Below are 19231 nucleotides of genomic sequence, written 5' to 3'. Positions count from 1 at the left end.
CATACTAAGCTCAAGTGAGGCGTCTCCACATGCCAATTTAATTTCGGCCGAAGAAGCACGAGAAGAATTGTGTCGCGAGAATAACGGTAGTTACAGTACAAACATGGGGCCAAAATACTCTTTTTTGAGATTTCGGCAGTTTTTTTACGATTTTTGTCCGATTTCTCACCGCCAGTCAAATCCTGTCCCAATAGACGACGCTCAAGTTATGGATACACACGACCGAAACGCGTGAAATCTCGCGCTTGACATACCATCGCTTTCGTTTCAAGTCACTTTGTAGTAGAATATCGCTGTACAGCCAAAAGCATTCAGAGCCCACAGCAGCCTCCATCCCAGTATGTATAATAGTAGTTGAAGTCGGTCCAGAGTCGTCGCATGTGACATGCCCTACCTATGATTGGACGAAAACAAAATGAAATATCAAAGATCTATTTCTTGATTGGCTATAATTCAACAACTACGTTTTGATTGGCTGAAAACAAGTTGAGGTTTGCCGCTGAACTGTACCGATCATCTTACTGCACATGGGCAATGCATGTACAGTGAGTGCATGGGATGGGGAGTTGTTGACAAGCAAACAGCCGATGACACCACCACCACGAGCCTTCTCATGCACCGCCACCACCACTCCTTCGGGTCCTCATAGAGTCCAACATGGCTTCAACGAGGGCATGTACCAGCGCCGCTACAGCGTCCACCGCCGTCGCCGCCACATCGCGGTGGCATCGCACACTCGTGGCGATCTCCAACGACACGGGGTTGGCCACCATTTCCACAAACACAAACTGACCTGCTGCCACCTAACCACACCAGTTCCACGATGGCGCCGTCATATATCGCTCTCTATATAGCCATGCAAACTATACAGGTACTAGTACCTCGAACGCATAAAACAGATACTTTTCGACTTTGGCGACCGAACCACTGGCCATACACAATATGCCCTGGCTTTCCAGCACTTGGATGACCACCCCCGTGGGCGGCAACATGCCGCTATCGTCGGCGGATTGCGTCCACGCCTTGCTACAATGTAACGTGCATGTGAGGATGACACCAATAACTACGAAACATACCGCTCGACGCTTTCTTCCCACAGCGACTCGAACCGCTTCGGGTGCAGCCGCACAGTCGCATCCAGCTGCAGTTGGTAGGCCGCCACCTCGACGACAGGGCGCATGGCTTGCGGTTGGAGCGGAGGCGCGGCGGTGGTAGACGGCGGCGGTAGTCGCCCCCATGACTGGTTGAGTTGGATTGGAGGAGGTGCCGATGCTTTGGACGGACGGTCGTCACGGGGGCTGCTCGGTGGTTCGTCGTCGTTCGAGGTCCGCAGCATCATTTCGCACTCCTTGTCCTTTGCGTGCCGCGGATGGCCCCGCGCCGCCGCCGTTTTCTGTTGCTTGAACCCGATCGACGACCTGCCGCCGCGGTGCCGAAGTTTGCCGTACACAAAGAACGCCGTGTAGCCAAACACTCCGACTAACAACACCGTCGACGCCGCTACACACTCTGCATGTCAAGGGATTGTTACTTGATATAACGATAAACGTCGTCGCAGACGAACACACACATATATATGAACGGGATGGCGTTTGGATGTTGTTGGCACCTTTCCAAGACGAAGATGGAAACGCCGAGAGGGGAAGCTCTTCATTTGATGCGGCAGTGGCAGCATCGCTGCCGACGATTCGAATCGGCCGGACGTCGGCCGACGGACTCGACGTGTCCATTCGCGTTTTCTGGGACGAAGAAGTGTCGAGAGGTGACGAGTGGTCCTTGGCAGAGTGGCGGACGGACGCGCCGCGGGGGACGGCGGCAGTCGTCCCGATGTGAAGCCACTCTTCGTTGACTACATCATCATCGTCATGCTTGCCGTTGGTGTTGTGGGAAGCCGACGGCATATGGACGACGGTCGCGACCACGCCGACGTCGATGAACGCCCCAGAGCTCTGCACCACATGCAGCCGCATGGGCGCTTCTGCATGCTCGTCTTTGCGAGAAAACGACGATGGAACGAGGGGGCCATTGAGTGATAGCAACTTGTCTGACGTTGGAGCCACCACGAAAGTGGGGGAGATCGACAGGACAGTGTCGCGGAAGCCACGGACGTCGTGACAGACCACTTGGAACACGCGGACGGGCAGCGCGCCAGTGTTTTGCACGCGCAGCGCCAACTGAATCGTCGGCACGCCGTTGGAATCGGCTGGCACGAGTGAGATGGTCGCGGCGGTGGGCCAGACGACGACTTTGGCGGCCCCGACGGACTCGTCATCCAGGGGCGCTTCGTACACGACAAGATCGCTTAAAGCACCCGCTTGGCCGGACGACGCTTGGAGCAACGTGGTGCCCTGAGTCTCCAGAAACGGGCGGAAGCTCAAGCGAAACGCCGTGAGCCACGACGTGTTGGTCGGTGTGGCGGAAGTGGAAGGCGAACATGCTGAGAACACGACGAACGGCTTTCCGGCGGCGAACTGGGACGGACTCAAGTCGCGAAACAAGATGGAGTATGCGTCGTCGAGGTCGCTCGTCAGGCGCTGGTTAAAGTTGTGGCCAAACCCGCGCAGGTCGGCGAACGCCGAGTGGAAGTCCAGCTCGAACGTGAGTCCAATGTCTGTGCACCACGCCGTCCTGCCGCTGTCGCCGTCGGCAGTGTCGGCGGCGGCCTCGTCGTCCAAGTCGATGTCGTCGAATTCGAATTGGTCTCCGTCGTCGAGAGGATCATCGAAAAGCAACGACGGAACGCGTGTTGTCACAATCGAAGTTGCGACATCAAAAGAACTGGTATGGACATCTTGGCCAGACCGAAGGCTTGCTTTGAGCTCCGTGGATGGTTTGTCATTGGCGGCAACTCCAGCCAGCATTTCGGGCGAATCCAGCGGCGGCGTGGCGCTGGGAGTGTGACTTGCCGGCTGCGTCAAGCCGCCAGTTTTGATCTTCTGCCCTGTCGCATCTTTCACATGCAATAAGACGAGGAGGCACATCGCGAGCAGCACCATGACATGTCGTCGGCTTGTTGCCATGGTTCGAAGATGAGATCTTCAGTCGATATGTTCGATGTTCGTTGCTACAGTAAATGGGGCCCTGGTATTGGCTAAAATTGATGCTGTACTAGCCAATCTCTGTACCTCATTGCATTTTGAAAATGGAGGAACCCGCGCCAAAGAAACCCAAGGTGACACATGACGAAGTCGACGGCGTGGCGAAGGTACCGCCACAGGAACTGGTGTCCTTCGTCGTACCAGCGCACAACGCGAGCAGCACCATCGATGACTGCCTCGCATCCATATGCAATATCACGTACCGTCCGCTAGAAGTTGCCGTGTACGACGATGCATCCACTGACGACACGTTCGACAAACTTCAGGCGTGGGTGCCCAAATGTGCCGCCGCAGGCGTGACACTGCACGCTATTGAAAAGAAGAAGGACACTCCTGGTGGCGCAGGGTACGCCAAGAATCGTGCTGCCGAAGTGTGCACCGGCGCGTACTTTGCGTTCTTGGACTCGGACGACATGGCGCTGCCCCACCGCGTGGACGTGCAATTGTACTCCCATCGTGTCTATCATCGTCGTTGTTTCATGTGTGGTCTAGGGCCATGGCGAAAAACGACCCGTCGGTCATTGTCGGCGCCAACTTTACGCGCATCCCTGAAGGGTCGACATGGCATTACACTGCCTGGGCCAATGCCCTCACCGACGAACAGCTCGTGCTGCAGCAATATCGGTCCGACCTCCACTATATCTACACATCACCCCGACCTTATGAAACACTTAGAGAATGCACCATCATCATGCCGACGTGGTTCATGGCGAAAGCTCGCTTCGAGTTTGTGGGTGGGTTCGACGAAGCCAAGACCTCCGCCACAATCCCCGAAGACTTGATCTTCTTTCTCAAAGTAAGTTGTTTCATCATTCCCCACCTTTGTTTACTCTCAATATGACACACAAGCAGCATTTAGAATTGGGCGGTACGTTGAAGAAATCCAACGACACGCTCGTCATCTACAGGTCCACCAAGCATGTTGCTCACGTCGTTGCTCACGTCGTTGAGCGCAAACGTAGACACTCAAGCGGCAGCGTGTGCAGCAAGTTGCCAAGGCGCGTGCTGCTGCGGACGCGCCTCGAGTCATTCGAGCGCCGCGTGTTGAGTCAATGGCCGACGTTTACGATCTGGGGATGCGGCCGCGACGGCAAAGCGGTCTTCAACGAACTGTCCAGTGCTTCGAAACGGTAAAAAACCTACTGATTACTTTTTTTTCACATTATATACTAGTATGAACTAGTATGGGCTTTAAAAACCACTATTTTTCACCGTTTTTTATTTCGAATCAAATGTGGTTCATATTAGTTATTGTGCATTCGAGTGAACTTTCGTGGTTTCTCAGTGGAATTCAAATCGATTTGATTGGCTACCTCAGATGAGCTCAAAATTAATAGCCAATCAAAACCTTCTCAATGAAATTCAACCAATCAGATCGATTGTGGATCGGTTTGGTCGGCGCGATTCGATTGCACCCCAAATTTGTACCAAATCGACAATATCACATAGTATAATTGTAGCAAAGTCGTGGCATTCTGCGACGTGAATGAAAAGAAGATTGGTACCAAGCACCACGACCAAGTCACCCGCATCAACATCCCCATCATCCACTTCCGCGACGCGGTGCCGCCCATCGTGTGCTGCGTGTCCATGGGCCGCACGGACGGCGAGCTCGAAGCCAACGTCCGCAGCCTCAACCTCGTCCATGGCGTCAATTTTTGGCACTTTATTTGATCCAAACAAGCAAATGTTTTCGTTAACTATATCATTACTGGAGCAACTGGTTCAACGCGGCCGCCACGTCACCGTCGACCTCTTCCAGCAACGTCAAGTTGAGCGCCGCGTCTGAAAACCCCATGCTGGCCAACGTGTCCAGTTGGTCCTGGTACCGACTCACGACTGGAGCAACGACGATTGGCGCCGGCGCCGGAATCGAGACAGGCGCCACTGGTCGTTTCAACACGGCGGCAGAGGGCGCCGGCAGATGAACTTCGTTGGACGCATGAGCCCCGACGGCGGCAGGCTTTGCGGGGGACGCGGCGGCAGAGGGGGTCGGCGGTAGGTCCGGCTTGCCCACGACCAAGATGTCCACCCATAGGCGTTGTCCGTACCGCTTGCCGTCGGCCGTGCACAAACGCCAGTACCCAGTGTACCGCGCTACGCAAAACACACACATTCCATCGCTTATGCATACATAAAGCAAGGGGCATATATATATATATATATAGCGTACCCGACTTGGTGGGCGCCTTCATATCCACCGACACGTCAATCATTTTGCCTGGAGGGACGATCGGTACCGACACAAAGTTGTCGCCGACTTCCAAATGGTCGCCCCCCACACACACCAACCGCGACTTGGCAGGCCAGCGCTACATGAGCATCTCATGATTCTGGACATGTCAAAAGCATAGCACATATGACACGTCCAATGCAAGTCATTACAAGGATATCTACATCTATAAATTTGAATTTTTTTATTGTAATTCATCATCCGTTACATCAGATAGTGATAATATTAATACAACTTATTCGACGAAGAATTCCATTTTAGTCGTCCAAACCCCAATAATCGAAACATTCGAATTTCATGTTATCGAATATTTCGTCGTCGACTTGAATCACGAATGATCGACGCTATTGGCTAATATCCAATATTTTGAGTGGATTTGATTGGCTCTTACATAAAGGACAATTGTATATTCAACCAATCACAACTCCAGCGTGATTCAATATTCATTCGAGAATAATCTTGCAAGTTTATAGCGAATAAATCACAATATTCCTAGGAAAACTACCATATCCACAAATCCAAACAAATGTGAAAACGTCTGATAAACAACTCAAAACACGGGAAAAACACATATAAGCCAGCAAAATCCTACTGTTTTGCCGTCGTTCTTGAGGCGCCATGTCTTGACAAACGTGTCGCCGGCGCGGATGGTGGACCCGTCGGGGAAGCTCACATCGCCGACAAACGCGGCCGACGGCTTCTTGTCGACGTCGTCGGCGTCCATGATGCCGTGGGTGTTGATCTCCTTGTCGTCCTGCTTGGCGTCCTTGAGCGCCTGGTTGACCTGCTGCAGCTTCAAGATGGTTTCGGCGATCCATCGGATGCGCAAGTCGCGGCGGAGGGGGCGCAGGACGTCGCCGCTGACGCCGCAGTTGAACATGACTTCGCCCGCCTGGTCGTTCGTGAGCGACGAAATGTCCGTGAAGAACTGGCCCGTCACAAACTCGAGGCCGCGGTGCACGATGAACGGATCGTCCGGCAGCGGCGGCAGCGGCGTGTCAACTTGTTCGGGGGACGGCGACGACGATAGGTTCGTGTGGGCGTGCACGTGCACTTGCAACGCGTGCATGATGTTCTCGAGCAAGTCCTTCACATGAGGGCACGTGTCCATCAACACGCCGGCAATCTCTTGGACCTTGCCCGCGGCGAACATGGCCGCCACGCCGTGCAGAATGGAGCCGCCCTGCGAGAGAAGACAATGCATGAGAATGGATACCTACGCAGGGAATAGCGTCGTTGGCGTACCGTCTTGATCAACGCCGACACGTTTTCAAACGAGACGGAAAACTACCAGGGATGCCGACTATTAGCGACAGTGTACACATGGGGTCGTTGTACCTTGGGGTCGGCCATCATGTCGATGAGGGCGGTTTGGACGCCGGCTTCATGCAACAATGCCGACATGTCTTTCTTCATCTGGAGCTGTTCTGGCGAGGCGTCCCATTTGTCCAGCAACCGACTCAAGTCCACGAACAGCGCCATGGAGCATTCCGAATCGAACGACACGATCCCCGTGGCGACGTCTTGGTCCACCACCTGCCGAGTACCGGAAATGACCAGTTTGAAGATGGACCCCTCCGTCTCCATGAGTCGCACGCCTTCCTTGAGTTCGGCTTCGTTCGTGATGCGCACTTGTTCATTCTCGTCGTCTAGGTAGTAGAAGAACACGTCCGAGTTCTTCAAGTCAGGAAACGCATGATCCAACGCATACGCTTTCAACTCGTCAAACGAGAACGCATGTTCCGACGATGTGGTCGTCTTCCCGATCGTGTGAAGCAAGTCGGACACCTTCACACGTCGCATGTCCTGCGCTTCCTTGTGCAGCAGCTTGATCGTCGTGATGCCCATCCTGCGTGATGACGATGCTGCAATATGGACCTTGCCGGTTCGACTGTGAGAACATTCGGTTGACAACACTTTTGCCGACATTCTGGATTGCATTTGATGTTTGTATACCTCACGTGAGAACAAGTTTCGACTTTTAGCCAATCACAATCGTTCATTATCGTCAAAGTTGTGGAAAGTGAATCCTGAGTATAATGCATATCCTCCCTATTGATATATTTTATGTTCCTCTGTAAATCGATCTTCCCGTTGACAAAAGACACTTACGTTTCCTTTGGCAACATGACTCGAGTGGATGACGCGAACGACGACGACGAGTTGGTGTATGAAAGCACGTACTTTGACATTGCCCTGCCCCATGGGTGGACGAGGGTGGCCCACAACTCTGGCCTCTTCTGCTTTCTCCATGAACCGTCTGGCGTGGTGGCGTGGTCCCAGCCGTATGTCGTCCAGGTCATCGACCGCAACGGCCGCACCACCCTGGACGACATGGTCCAAGCCCACCGCCCGCCTATTGAGATCTTTGCGGCTGGATGTGGGATGCGCCAGCCCGACTTGAATCGACCGGTAAAGCTCGCGCAAGCCGAATGTACGTGGCAATCAATCCATCGTCTTGATGTTTTCTCATGGCATCCAAAATCGTAGCTATTCTCCGACGTCTGAACCATGCCGCACAAGCTCCGACCACGCACCAACAGGACCAACGACCTGCAGCAGTACCCGACGCCCGAACCCACAACGAACCCAGTCGTCCTCCCCAATCAGCTGACGCGCCTGCCAGTCGCAAGCGCCGGCTGCCAGACGACGACGACGACGTCACCAGTTCCGACATTGCACCACCGCCACCTGCAGCCAACTACGAACGTGTGGTTGTGGGCGATGTCACGATGGACAATCCTGCTGGCAAGACGGCGATGGTCTTCTTGACCGAGTACTTGGCCGCCGCGGGTCGCGCGGGTCCACAGTTTGTCCAGTCGGCTTCGACCGGTGCGTTGGTCGACGCATTCCATGCCGTCCTCACTCTCATGCGTTTAGATCCGACGCTGCCGTTCCGCTGCGGAGTGGTGCTCGATGGGGCCGAATACAGCCACGGCATTGCAGTCACGAAGGCCTTAGCCCGACAAGTGGCCTCTGAAAACGCCCTCGAAGCCCTGTAACTCTCTATTGTGTCCTCGAACACCTTTATTCAAATTTGACTGATGTGTGTAGTTTGCCAGGGTACTGGGCTGGCTTGAAGAAGGAAGGCGCGGTGCGCGACGTCGTGTCGAACGTCCCCCAAACCCCGGCCACGGACTGGGCCAAACCCATCTCCACCGCGACTGTTCGTTTACATGTCGTCGCTGTTGGTGTGCGTCGACTAAACCATCGTGCTGCTGTAGACGATGGACGATTTCGAAACCATGTCCATCGATGACCCTGGCGTCCTCCAAGGATGCATGGAGCTGTCGTTCAAGACCCCCGCGCAGCTGCTCATGGAGTTCCAGACCAAACACAAGGGGATCGCGGTCAACTACACGACGGTGCCGGTACCCGGGGGCAGCGGCGGGGACAGGAACAAGTTCAGAGTCACGGCGTCCGCCGGCCCGTCCGCCGCGGAAGGAGTCGCCAGCAACAAGAAACTCGCCAAGCAGTTTGCCGCGCAAGCCCTGCTCGCCCAGCTTAACCCCCGCGTGGCCACGTATATCGAATTAATCCGTGTGCATGAGAACAGCGTCAAGAGCCATGCCGACGGGGCGCATCGAGCCAAAATGCAGAAGTTTTCGGGTAAATACGGAGCAAAGCATGCGACAATCCCCGCCACCACGTCGGGATCGGCGGCGCCATCGATCCTTCCGACGCCTCCGTCGTCGATCCTTCCGACACCTCCGTCGACAACCCCCGCGGGAGGGTCCCTCCTTGAACGATCAAGTGCCCGAACCAGCCACGGGCAAGGCTACAGCCGCGGGCCATCTAATCCTAGCGGCTACAACAGCGCTAGCACAACCTCCAATGTCGCGGACCCAAGACGGGATAGCTATGACAGCAATCATGGATATGGAGGATATTCTACAATGCCACAACAGGTATCGGCATGATGTCGACTGGGGTCCCAAGCTCAGGTATTCTAACGTCGTGGTAGGATGGACACGGAGGTTACTACGTCCCATACCACGTGCAGCACCAGCAGCAGCCATCGAGGCACCAACCTCCCTCACCACTACCGGCTCAGCCGGCGGGATTTGGTGGGTATAATGCGGCGGGTCGATTCCCAGCCGCTGCATATGACTATAACTTCGCCGGTCCAGCACCGCCTAGGCCTATGAACAGGCCACTGCCGCATCCACAGGGATGGCAACAACAGCAACAGCAGTACCCACCAAGGTCGCCTCCTCGGAATGGTGGGCAGCATCCAGGGTACGGTCAAGGGCCGCCGCAAAACTACGCTCTGCCATCGAACAACGTCATTCAGCAGCTCAAGTCAGACTTGCGGAATTCACTCCAGCATTAACAGTTAGCTAATTTCATGCACTTGACGGAGAATTCTGTATTCGATTTCTTCGGCATACGATTGGTTAAAATCAATGTTCTGCCATCTGATTGGCCCATCAAACTACATTTTCGCTTCTTCACCTGGAAACGGTGCCGACCTCGACAACCTACCTTCATGGCGTCGTCGTTCAACTTCTACTCGCTCGTGTCGGCCGTCAAGGATTCGGTAGCCTCTCGAAGTCCATGCTTTCTTCTTTCGTCTCATGCGCAGTAGTCCTCGAAGGCATTGTCCACGCTCAGTTCGGACTTGAAAGAATTCACGGCAACTGTCCAAGGGGTACGGCCGTCGAGTTATCGTGGTTTGCTCATGGATATGTGTGTGTCGGTGTGGATAGGACGTCGTGGACGCCGCTAAGGAAGTCAAGAAGAAAGTCGAAGCTACGTTAGCGGAGCGATCGGAACAAGCAGCAAGCAAGGACGAAGCGGACGGTGATAATGGAAACAGTACCGACCAACTCGCGGCGACGTCCTCTGCATCGGCGTCAGTGGCCGCGTCCATCTTTGCGTTTGGATCTCGTCTGGAATCTGTTGGGGCGACGCTGCTTCTTAGGTATGCCGCGGATCACATGTCATATCTTCGACTGATCCCCCCGTCCCCCATCCAGTGCCGACGAGTTCCTCGGCGGGTGGACTGGTGACTTGCCGCCCCGCGTGACTCCCCCAGAGGAACTGTCCAGGTACGCGACAATACGTCTTCCATTGCACAAAGCTCATGCTACGTAGCGGTCGTCGATTCCGTTTGGTTGCGCTTCAAGAGGCGTCCGACACTTATGTGGACGTCCCGCCCGATTTCGAAACCTTCCAGGTCCGTTGCCGTCCTCCCATTCCTCTCACGACACACGCGGGCCCTGTAGACATGGAAGCGCAACTTGCCCCAGGACGACGACATGCAATTGCTGCAGTCTGAAGTGTTGGTCCATTACCCTGTGGTGCAGGACAAGCTGGAGGCGTTGGGTACGTCGCAGTAGTTGAAACCCCCTGTCATGTGCTAGTGTAATAGTCCCCGGGACGGTGGACGCCGATACATTTTGGAGCCATTATCTGTACAAAGCGTCGCTGCTGGCCGCCCAAGAAGAGCGACGCGCGTTGCTGCTTGAAAAAGGTAGCACTGTCTCGAGCTACATCCAAGTGCACTTTGACGTTTACGACATTGCAGTGGGCGGCAACGACGACGAAGAGATTGCGTGGGATGTGGACTCGCCTACGCACGAAGGAAGCGCCGCCGCCGCTGGGTCGTGTTTTGGTGCGATGATGGAGCATGCCCAAGCCAAATGATGACGTGATAACACTGGGGACTGTAGAGTCAAGCATGGCGGACGAAGAAGAGAAGGAGGAGACCAAGGCTGCAATGGATGATACACGCGACCGGGACGAGGAGGCCGCGGCGGTTGACGTAGGAACCGCGCAGGACGTACCCCAGGACCTGTCGACCCGTCATCCAGCACCTCCGTCGCCAGAAGATGGGTGGGTGGATGTGCCTGACAAGGACGAGACTGCCGTGGAAGCCCCGTCCGAAGCGGCGGCGGTGGCGGCGGATGACGACATGGGCGTGGATTGGGGCGATGACGACGATGATGAAAGCACGCTGCCACTTACGGCGGCTACTGGGGCCCCAGACGAATGGGGACAGTGGGAATAAAGGATTAAACACGAAGAATTGCTTAAGTAGTTGCTGGTGTTAGCACCATTTGTTGGCATGTCGCTTGGAAAACGGCGTGCTGCGGAGTTGCTTCCAACTCGATCGCAACCCACTGAGCTCCATCTTGCATGCGTCGACATGGTCTGGATGGTTCATCGGCACATACGCAGCAGCGGGAGAAAGGCACACGTCCTATATGCAGAAACATGACAGGTCGGACGACAACCAGTCGAGCATGAACTGTATGAGTGCAGTAGTACGTACGTGGTTCACGGATTCAAAGCAGTGCTTGTACCCGCCGTCGATCACATACACCTCGGGGTAATGGAGGGTCGGGTACACGTCCGCATGGATGCGGCGGTCGAGGTTTCGAATGTGGCGTGCCCTTCATGATGGAGTGAGTCAGGACAAACCAGGAAAGGGATGGACGCACATTTTCGGCGCCCGTTCCGCAGAGAACTCGCAAAACAATATCAGGGCGGTGCGCGTGCTGGCCCGAAGCGCCTGTGGTTGGAAGAAGGCAGCTTCAACGTGTTGGGGCAACGCAAGAGACCTCGCGCCGCGCAACGTGCCGCCGAGAAACTCGTGCTGGAAGCGGCAATCGATCAAGTGGAATGTGTGGAGGACGTCGTTGTACGTCCCGTCCAGAAGCTTCTCGACGGTGGACGGCGAAATCACGTTCAAATCGGGGTGTTTGCTAGACTTGATCAGCGGAAGGAGCGGCGTGTACGCGTGAAGCGGGGTCGAGGGTCCAGGAGAAGATAGACTGCGGTTGATCATGACGCTAGGGACGAGGGCAGGGGGCAATTCATTCTCTTTGAACGAATTGCTCTCAGAATCAGCTATCGCCTCTTGGAACGCCGTTGGCTTTCGCCGTCGCCCAGACTCGTCCGTCAAACTTCGCGCGCGTTTCGAGTCGGAATCCAAAGCACTTTCAGGGGACGAGAAGAGCGCTCGTTTGCTGGAGTGGGTCAAAACACGACGCCGCTGGACGGAACCAAGTCCACTCATGTCCGATTGCGTCCTGGATAGTTTGGGTGTCATGGGGGCTGTTCCCGTCACTTGCGGCGTGCAGGCATCGTCGTTCTCGTCGCCCATCTTGCACCTTCCTCGCCGTAATGAGATCCACTCTTGAACGCAGTGGATTGGCTGTTTCTCCGGAAATCCGGATAAATCCCCTCGATTACTACGTAGTACCTACTAGTAACTTACTACGCAGTGCACAGGTACGTTGTATACGTTGTACTATTACTGTTATAATATAATAATATGAGAATACAAGAATAAAAAGATACTATTAATAGTATGTAATACTAATAATAGTAGTACTATTGATACAATTTTTCATTATTCCCCAGCAGGAGCATGATCCACAACAAGGGTTGCTTTTCCAGAGAGCACACCAGTCCGTCGGCCGCCGAGGGTCACGTGTGTTTCAAAGTCGACCATTCTTCCCATGCGATGGCTCGCGTCGATCAAACTGATAACGCACTGGCCCGCCGACTGGCCTGACGGGAGGACGAAACTCAGCGCCACGTGCTTCCTTCGGGTGGTCGGCAGCACCGCCGACTGCCGCAGGCCTTGGTCGGCCACGGTCTTCCACTCACTGACTTTCCACGTCGGACGCCGCCTCGTCTTGGCCCCAACATGCGGTTGAAAGTGGTCGGCCACTTCGGCCAGTTTGCGCTCTTCGGCAAACTCGTCTTCGCAGGGCAGGGGAAACAGACTGCGTACCCGCAGGCGGCGGTGTCCTCGAATCATCCGTCCTTCCCCTCGTGGGTCTGCTAAATTCGGCGCCGCACTGGACGTCCACGACAACGCCTTGTCGCGCCCCCCGGATGTGGACCCGTCGTCGTCGCTGGTCCAGTCGTCGTCCGATAACTTTTCGAGCGGGGGCCCCCACACCAAGTCGAGCGCGACCAAGTGCACTGTAAACACCTTGAGCGCCGCCATACATGTATTCAGCGGCAACGGAATGGAGGCACACGGTTCTTGTTTAATAGCCAAAGCGGTGGCTACTGGCGGAGGGGGCGGGGGTTGCTTGTCGACCCCCCACACATCAAACACACACGACACGGGCTTGTGGTCGGACGTGCCAATGTACTCGGCACTTGTGTACTGGACGCATATAAACCGGTCCTACAAGGTGCATAAGTACTCCATGTCTCTCTGGTACATGGGATGGCCACCTGCAGCATCGGCAGCGAGTGGTACAAGATGCGGTCCGTGTACGACGGCACGCGGACCCTGCCGTCGCTCAAGATGGTCGTGTACAGGTCGGCTATTTGGTCAAATGTGGCCACTTGGCGCACCTCGAGCGCCCGATCCAGCACGCGGCGATACGTCGGCGGGAACGCAATGCTGGCTTCTTCAAATGCTGCAAAGACGTCGCCGTTGTCCATGCTTTGCTTGAGTTCGTCGTGGGCCATCAAACACCGCCAGGATGACATGGTCGTCGTCGTCGTCGATAGAGGGGGGGCGTCGCTTGGGTGCATCGTAGTAGACGACGATCGAGAGTCATCAATAGCTACTTCTGCCTTTGGTGTGTGTGTGAGCACGTACGTCGGGCGTCCTTCTCGTTTCCTATCATGTTCCTCCATGATGTCGAACGCGGCAGGCACAGACGATCGATATAACTCTATCAATAACGCGGTAAGTAACCCAATGGAAACACGAGATATTGTCAATACAGAGAATCGATCGATCGACCAATCAAAAACCACAACAAGAGTCAAATGGCCAATCAAATCAACTCTTCGACCAATTCAACATTGAATTAGTGTGTGATTGAATTTAGTACGATGTATACATACAAAAGTCAGTACAAAGAATCGACCGATAGATTTGGCAAAGAATTAGCACAAAAGTCCAAATATTGGGTAAAAGACAGACAATACAGATGACTGAAAGCAACGCACCGGCGGTGTCCATGGGGCGGTCTAGACTAAATACCTCGCCACACTTGATGGTGTTGTCGCTGAGATTGTTGTTGACGACATCTGTGATCATGTGGAGGATGCGGTCGGGCGTCGCGTCCAGCGATGTGAGGCGGTAGTTGAGGTCGCCCATAAAGATGGTGTGGTGGGCCATCAAGTGGCAGTCGAACTCGTTCTCGATCGACTGCAGATGCATGTTGGTGAGGATACTGGCTCCATCGTGGTGTCTCTTCTTGATCTTGCTCTTGCCCTACCCAATACAAAACTGATTTAGAACTAACTTGTTGAAGGGCAAAGTGCACCGTCGAGTCGGACGCCAAGTGACACGTGAGCACAGCAAACGTCACGTTGAAGTATCGAAACGCAAACCCCACAGCACCTTTGTTGGACGCGCGCCCGAGACCAATCAAATTCTTTCCCCGGTTCACCTATCTCAAATGTCCTCATCCCATCAAGCCCAATAACGCTAGGTACCTTGGACGTGGCGTCCAAATGCATGTGAAAATGGCCAGCGTGGACGTCGTCTGCAGCCACGTACACAGTGATGGCAATGAAGCCATGGTACCCCAGCAGCGTTTCCGTGCGTCCGATTTCTCGGCCGTACTCGATGTACGTTTTTCCATTGATGCGTTGCAAGTGACTGGCCATGACGTGGCGCATCGTGCGGAGGTCTATACACTCTTGGACCCCAATCACATAAATATCGTGGCCCTTGGGGATCCACTGGTCCAACTGATCTGGGGGGGGCACCGCGCCTTCTGCCATGTTGAACGTCGACGCAAAGATGGAGGTGCGGTCGCTGGAGGTAGGAGACGCGGACGCAGTCGACCCCCCATCTTCGAGGTAGATGCTCCGTACGTTGCCAGACAGCACCTCGGACATGTCGTCACGATGCGCCATGTGACACTTTGGGGTGCGGATGAGCCCGCCATAGATCAAAGCGTTGACAAATCCTGACAAATAGTACGCGACGATCATGAGTATGTAGATAGGTAGTAGGTACATAGTACTCGAAGGAGATATTAGGTAGTAGGTATTAATATTAGGTACCTTGCAAGTTGATGCAGATTTGAGCGAGGATGCCAAATATGTTGACCGCGTCAAAGTCGCAGTGGTGAGCAACATCCCCCTCCGAGCTCTCGTCTCCCTCGGCCATGTAGATGACGACTACGCCAGCCATCATGCGAATGCCAGTCGGAAACCACTCGATAGAAGAACAATACGATCGATACCTCGATAGAGCACGGGAGGGGCATGCAAACTAAAGAACACAAACACGTACAGGAACAAGCTGCGCTGGATGGCGTCCACGTCCGCGTCCACAGGCGCCGCACAGTGTCTACGAGTCGTCACGTTCATCGGCAACATGTATTTCCAACGAGTCAAATATCGTCGATTGATAAATATGTAGTCGGACGATATGCATGGGTACTACTAGTAGTAGTAGTACTAGTAGTAGTAGTATGCATCATGACGACGATCGTACTGCTTGGCGCGGTCCACGACGACCTTTCGGATTTTGATCATCGCCCCCACAGTGTAGGCCAACGTGAGCATCACAAACGAAATGAACCCCCAGATAGACACGTCAGGGTACTGCAGCCAGCAGAAGAACCGGGCAAACCCAAACAGAGGCACGGGCGACGGGGATCGGAGGGTCCACACGGGGAGGGCGGCGCCGACGCCCCACAGCAACGAGAACGTGAACGTGGCGAAGAAGTAGAGCCAAAACCGGCCCAGGAGCGCCTCCTCTGTGTCTCGGTAGACCACCCACCGCAGTAGGTTGTACGCCATGCAGTTGTTCCACAGCACCGCTATCAAAGTACACATCGTTTTAAGATAAGGAGGCGCCGTGTAAGGTACCTTGGAGCATGAACACTTGGATGAGAAACCCCTGGACTTGGCAGAGCGATGCCTGCAGCGGAGGTTGGACGCCCGCTTTGACCCATGTGCTGCTGCTGTGCAAGTCGAACTGGATGAACTGGGTTGCGGGAGCTTTGGCCAGGGCGATCATGAGCTCGAACACGGCCAGCGCCACCACGAGCATCGACGTCACATTGCGGTCGACTCGGCTTCGACCCAACACGTAGCGTCCGATGATGTATATGCACCCTAGTGCAGACAGGCCACTGCACACAGGCCGTGAACCAGTCGTTGATGATGTACATAGTCTCTCTCGTACCTGGTGATGCGAATACCCCACTCAACCCACTCTCGCTCGGTCAAGCCCAGGTCTGTGGCCGGCATACATATCGACTTCAACTCGCTATGCTGCTGGTTTGTCATGTGCATGTAGATAACGAAGCACTCGGCAGGATACGGAGGGAGGCAGTGCGGCGTTGTACCAGAAGTATGAATGCGTTCGGTTTGTCCCAATTGGGTGGAAAAAACCCCACTGTGGTCAGTCCAGGCAGCAAGTACAAATTGTCGCAAAAACCAGGAGTTATTGGCTTATTTAACTAGGGAGAAAACGAATTGAAAATATGAGTAAAAATAGAATACAAGTGTGGGACGTTTGAAAGTAAAGCGAATTGCACTTTGCACAAGTCACACAACTTTGCCAAAGGATTCGTTGTGGACTGTTGTGCATTTGTCATGACGAGATAGAGTATCATGGAAGCAAGACAAGAGATCGCTGGTGATTCCGCAAACAATGTTTCGACCGTCTTTCCCTCTGGTACGTAGAAAAAGGCCTTTGTGCGTAGGTCAAGTTATCGGCATCAGGTCATCATGATCACTACAGTAAGGCGGGCCCATACTGTACAGTACTGTACTGCATTACACAGGAGGTCGGATGCTTGGATGCAGCATGAAATCCTCCTGCAGCGAACATTCACAGTGCCGTAGGTGGCTGGCTGCGCACATGCACATATGGAACTGCACTGTACAGTACTATAATAGTACCATACTACTAGTAATACATAACAGTGCATTACTATTAATAGTACATGTATTGAAGGAATCGGTGGCGCGAAATACTAGCATTGGCTACACGATGCCAATGACTGGGTATTTCCCACTCCCTTGATGATTGTCCCAGTGTGAATGACGTCACCCGATGCAACATGGCACAACTACAGTACAGTACTGTATTATATCATGACTTCCTACAGTAAGTTAGTACAGTGAACGGGGGAATTTAAGCCTCACCGAAGTTAAGTGTTACATATGCCACAGAAGAGCCAATCACATTACATAATGATTTTGATTGGTTAAAATACATTTCGCGCCAGGATTGCATTTTAATGCCCGCCAAAGCTGACAGAACTGTTTCGTGACACAGTGCCATGGCCGAGAGCATGTCGTCAAGCACCGACGACACCGACGCTGACCGGCCCGACGTTGACAGACGCCACAGCTATCCAATATCCTTGAAACTGCGAGCCCTCGAGATGCTAAAGGTCATGTCTCAACGCAAGGTAGCAGCAGAGCTGTGTGTTCCGCAGAGCTGTGTTCGCAACTGGGACCGCGTGGCCAATAAACTCCATAACTACAAGGGCAACAAGAAGACATCCAACCTCCCTGGCGCCGGTCGTCCGACCATTCTTCCCGAACCCACCGCTCTGTTGTCGTTCATGCAAGATCGCCGGGCGAAAGAACGCGCCCTGACATGCACACACATGATAAACTACCTGAAGAAGAACCACCAATGTTGGCTCATGGAGTACATCGCTCGCCAAAAGCCGGGCTCCGGGTACGGCAATCTCCTCTCCTTGCTTGAAGACTTCTGCGGGCGCCATGGCTATACACATCAACTCGCGTGCAAGTCCAAGAAGATTCTCTCTGACCTGGAAAGTACTCGGGATGTTTTCGCAGTTCTGTTCCACGACAAGTACGGTGAGTACTCTGACGACTGTGTCTACAATGTGGATGAGACAGGACTTCAGTACGACATGCCCCCGCGGTACATTTGGTCTCTGAAGGGGAGTGGGGCCAAACTCTCCAAGGGGGAAAAACACTCGTACCGCATGACGGCGGTGCTCACCATTCGGCGGGACGGCTTGAAGCTGCCTATCTTGTTCGTGATCAAGGGAAAGCCCGGCGCCATCATTGAGTTGAAGGAGTTTTCCTCGTATCCCCAAGACCATGTCTATATGATGCAGAACAAGGCGTGGATGGACAGCGATGTGTGGGAGCAGTACCTTTGGCGGGTTCTGGCCGAGCGTGTTGAGCGCCCCTCGTTGCTTGTACTGGACAACCTGGAATGTCATGTCAGTGAAGCTTCCACCTCATTGGCCGAGCAAGTCGGCTACACTGTCTGCTCCGTACCACCAAATGCCACGTCCCATTGCCAGCCACTTGACGTTTCCATCATGGCCCCCTTCAAGCGCCACCTTCGCGATCTGTGGATTTGTGAGGATGTTATCGAGGATGACACCAACGACGAAGACTGGTACTCACCGACAGCAAAGGTCAAGAGGATTACAATGATCAATCGAGCGATCAAAGCGTGGGAGATGATCACACCTGACCAGGTGCGTGGCAGTTTCCTTAAAGCAATCCCAATTCAATAGAAAGAGTATTTTGGTCGCCATTTGGTCCACACAAAACATTTCTCGCTCAAAACAGGTGCAATCGATAGTCCTCGTCAAGACGAAGCGATCTGGCTTGGTTTCATCGAAATCGGAGAAATAATGACGGAGATATGGTTGAAAAACCATTTGTATACTCTATACTTGTCTTCAGGTCCCCCATTATTGTAATTTATTATATTTTTCGAGCCGATGGGCTAAGCTTAACACTATTGGTCACAATATTTGTCGTAGTTCGTAGTTCATCCACCAATCATATTTCTCGATGCCAATTCGAAGTGAGGCTTAAATTCCCCCGTTCACTGTACGTACACTGTACAGTAGGTTACGCATTACTGTAGACACCTTGCCGAATGCACATGCAGGTTTCCCGTTAGCGTGCCCACATGTTGACTGCCGAGAGTACCGGTAAGGACCAC

The 19231-nt window shown here is 53.9% G+C and overlaps 7 protein-coding genes across 14 annotated transcripts; 3 read left to right on the top strand and 4 right to left on the bottom strand.

Annotated features, from left to right (window-relative positions):
• Positions 1-421: 421 nt before the first annotated feature.
• Positions 422-3040, bottom strand: H257_05875 (hypothetical protein). Of its 3 annotated transcripts, XM_009830882.1 has the most exons (4): positions 1610-3040; positions 1077-1500; positions 882-1026; positions 422-803 (listed from the first exon to the last, which is right to left on the bottom strand). In XM_009830882.1, exons 1-4 carry the CDS (start codon positions 3018-3020, stop codon positions 612-614), a joined length of 2172 nt encoding a protein of 723 aa, XP_009829184.1. In that variant the 5' UTR covers positions 3021-3040; the 3' UTR covers positions 422-611. The 3 variants fall into 3 exon arrangements, with proteins under 3 accessions (XP_009829184.1, XP_009829186.1, XP_009829185.1); XM_009830884.1 differs by having other exon boundaries at positions 882-1500; XM_009830883.1 differs by having other exon boundaries at positions 422-1026.
• A 102-nt stretch (positions 3041-3142) lies between these two features.
• Positions 3143-4795, top strand: H257_05874 (the record flags this gene model as incomplete). 2 transcript variants are annotated; one of them, XM_009830881.1, is made up of 6 exons in its annotated part: positions 3143-3543; positions 3591-3722; positions 3774-3894; positions 3951-4006; positions 4061-4228; positions 4559-4795. In XM_009830881.1, the coding sequence occupies 6 exons, from the start codon at positions 3143-3145 to the stop codon at positions 4770-4772; spliced, it is 1092 nt and encodes a 363-aa protein (XP_009829183.1). In that variant the 3' UTR covers positions 4773-4795. The 2 variants fall into 2 exon arrangements, with proteins under 2 accessions (XP_009829183.1, XP_009829182.1); XM_009830880.1 differs by having other exon boundaries at positions 3951-4228.
• H257_05873 lies at positions 4749-7223 on the bottom strand. 2 transcript variants are annotated; one of them, XM_009830878.1, is made up of 5 exons: positions 6670-7223; positions 6577-6618; positions 5924-6514; positions 5272-5410; positions 4749-5195 (listed from the first exon to the last, which is right to left on the bottom strand). In XM_009830878.1, the coding sequence occupies exons 1-5, from the start codon at positions 7177-7179 to the stop codon at positions 4807-4809; spliced, it is 1671 nt and encodes a 556-aa protein (XP_009829180.1). In that variant the 5' UTR covers positions 7180-7223; the 3' UTR covers positions 4749-4806. The 2 variants fall into 2 exon arrangements, with proteins under 2 accessions (XP_009829180.1, XP_009829181.1); XM_009830879.1 differs by lacking the exons at positions 4749-5195; positions 5272-5410 and having other exon boundaries at positions 5744-6514.
• Positions 7224-7458: 235 nt separating this feature from the next.
• On the top strand, positions 7459-9251 carry H257_05872 (hypothetical protein; the record flags this gene model as incomplete). Its single annotated transcript, XM_009830877.1, has 4 exons — positions 7459-7765; positions 7822-8329; positions 8386-8497; positions 8556-9251. 4 exons carry the CDS (start codon positions 7459-7461, stop codon positions 9249-9251), a joined length of 1623 nt encoding a protein of 540 aa, XP_009829179.1.
• A 530-nt stretch (positions 9252-9781) lies between these two features.
• Positions 9782-11373, top strand: H257_05871 (hypothetical protein). The gene is made up of 9 exons (XM_009830876.1): positions 9782-9871; positions 9920-9982; positions 10041-10255; positions 10311-10382; positions 10429-10510; positions 10560-10659; positions 10706-10807; positions 10862-10948; positions 11007-11373. Exons 1-9 carry the CDS (start codon positions 9821-9823, stop codon positions 11342-11344), a joined length of 1110 nt encoding a protein of 369 aa, XP_009829178.1. The 5' UTR covers positions 9782-9820; the 3' UTR covers positions 11345-11373.
• H257_05870 lies at positions 10860-12467 on the bottom strand. Of its 2 annotated transcripts, XM_009830874.1 has the most exons (3): positions 11778-12467; positions 11609-11729; positions 10860-11536 (listed from the first exon to the last, which is right to left on the bottom strand). In XM_009830874.1, exons 1-3 carry the CDS (start codon positions 12440-12442, stop codon positions 11384-11386), a joined length of 939 nt encoding a protein of 312 aa, XP_009829176.1. In that variant the 5' UTR covers positions 12443-12467; the 3' UTR covers positions 10860-11383. The 2 variants fall into 2 exon arrangements, with proteins under 2 accessions (XP_009829176.1, XP_009829177.1); XM_009830875.1 differs by having other exon boundaries at positions 11609-12467.
• Positions 12468-12653: 186 nt separating this feature from the next.
• Positions 12654-16669, bottom strand: H257_05869 (hypothetical protein). Of its 3 annotated transcripts, XM_009830871.1 has the most exons (10): positions 16463-16669; positions 16144-16409; positions 15767-16094; positions 15513-15619; positions 15331-15447; positions 14755-15233; positions 14583-14708; positions 14263-14530; positions 13534-13982; positions 12654-13483 (listed from the first exon to the last, which is right to left on the bottom strand). In XM_009830871.1, exons 1-10 carry the CDS (start codon positions 16570-16572, stop codon positions 12692-12694), a joined length of 3042 nt encoding a protein of 1013 aa, XP_009829173.1. In that variant the 5' UTR covers positions 16573-16669; the 3' UTR covers positions 12654-12691. The 3 variants fall into 3 exon arrangements, with proteins under 3 accessions (XP_009829173.1, XP_009829174.1, XP_009829175.1); XM_009830872.1 differs by lacking the exons at positions 15767-16094; positions 16144-16409; positions 16463-16669 and having other exon boundaries at positions 12692-13483; positions 15513-15693; XM_009830873.1 differs by lacking the exons at positions 15513-15619; positions 15767-16094; positions 16144-16409; positions 16463-16669 and having other exon boundaries at positions 12692-13483; positions 15331-15496.
• Between the last annotated feature and the right edge of the window lie 2562 nt (positions 16670-19231).

The sequence above is a fragment of the Aphanomyces astaci genome, assembly GCF_000520075.1.
Source record: "Aphanomyces astaci strain APO3 unplaced genomic scaffold supercont1.11, whole genome shotgun sequence".
NCBI classification, from domain to species: Eukaryota; Oomycota; class Saprolegniomycetes; order Saprolegniales; family Verrucalvaceae; genus Aphanomyces; species Aphanomyces astaci.
This window is presented reverse-complemented; position numbering and strand designations above follow the sequence as displayed.

Bases quoted from the DNA above. Each gene is read 5' to 3' on its own strand.
- H257_05875 (XM_009830882.1), bottom strand. From the start codon at position 3,020: ATGGCAACAAGCCGACGACATGTCATGGTGCTGCTCGCGATGTGCCTC. The intron at 1,501-1,609 runs GTGCCAACAACA...CAGAGTGTGTAG, and splicing joins TCCATCTTCGTCTTGGAAAG to CGGCGTCGACGGTGTTGTTA. The intron at 1,027-1,076 runs GTATGTTTCGTA...GTTACATTGTAG, and splicing joins TGGGAAGAAAGCGTCGAGCG to CAAGGCGTGGACGCAATCCG.
- H257_05873 (XM_009830878.1), bottom strand. From the start codon at position 7,179: ATGGGCATCACGACGATCAAGCTGCTGCACAAGGAAGCGCAGGACATG. The intron at 6,619-6,669 runs GTACAACGACCC...CATCCCTGGTAG, and splicing joins ACATGATGGCCGACCCCAAG to TTTTCCGTCTCGTTTGAAAA. The intron at 6,515-6,576 runs GTACGCCAACGA...CTTCTCTCGCAG, and splicing joins TGTCGGCGTTGATCAAGACG to GGCGGCTCCATTCTGCACGG.
- H257_05871 (XM_009830876.1), top strand. From the start codon at position 9,821: ATGGCGTCGTCGTTCAACTTCTACTCGCTCGTGTCGGCCGTCAAGGAT. The intron at 10,256-10,310 runs GTATGCCGCGGA...TCCCCCATCCAG, and splicing joins GGGGCGACGCTGCTTCTTAG to TGCCGACGAGTTCCTCGGCG. The intron at 10,808-10,861 runs GTAGCACTGTCT...ACGACATTGCAG, and splicing joins CGCGTTGCTGCTTGAAAAAG to TGGGCGGCAACGACGACGAA.
- H257_05870 (XM_009830874.1), bottom strand. From the start codon at position 12,442: ATGGGCGACGAGAACGACGATGCCTGCACGCCGCAAGTGACGGGAACA. The intron at 11,730-11,777 runs GTGCGTCCATCC...TCCATCATGAAG, and splicing joins GCGGAACGGGCGCCGAAAAT to GGCACGCCACATTCGAAACC. The intron at 11,537-11,608 runs GTACGTACTACT...TTCTGCATATAG, and splicing joins GCTTTGAATCCGTGAACCAC to GACGTGTGCCTTTCTCCCGC.
- H257_05869 (XM_009830871.1), bottom strand. From the start codon at position 16,572: ATGCACATGACAAACCAGCAGCATAGCGAGTTGAAGTCGATATGTATG. The intron at 16,410-16,462 runs GTACGAGAGAGA...GCCTGTGTGCAG, and splicing joins TGGGGTATTCGCATCACCAG to TGGCCTGTCTGCACTAGGGT. The intron at 15,448-15,512 runs GTATCGATCGTA...TGGCTGGCGTAG, and splicing joins CCCTCCCGTGCTCTATCGAG to TCGTCATCTACATGGCCGAG.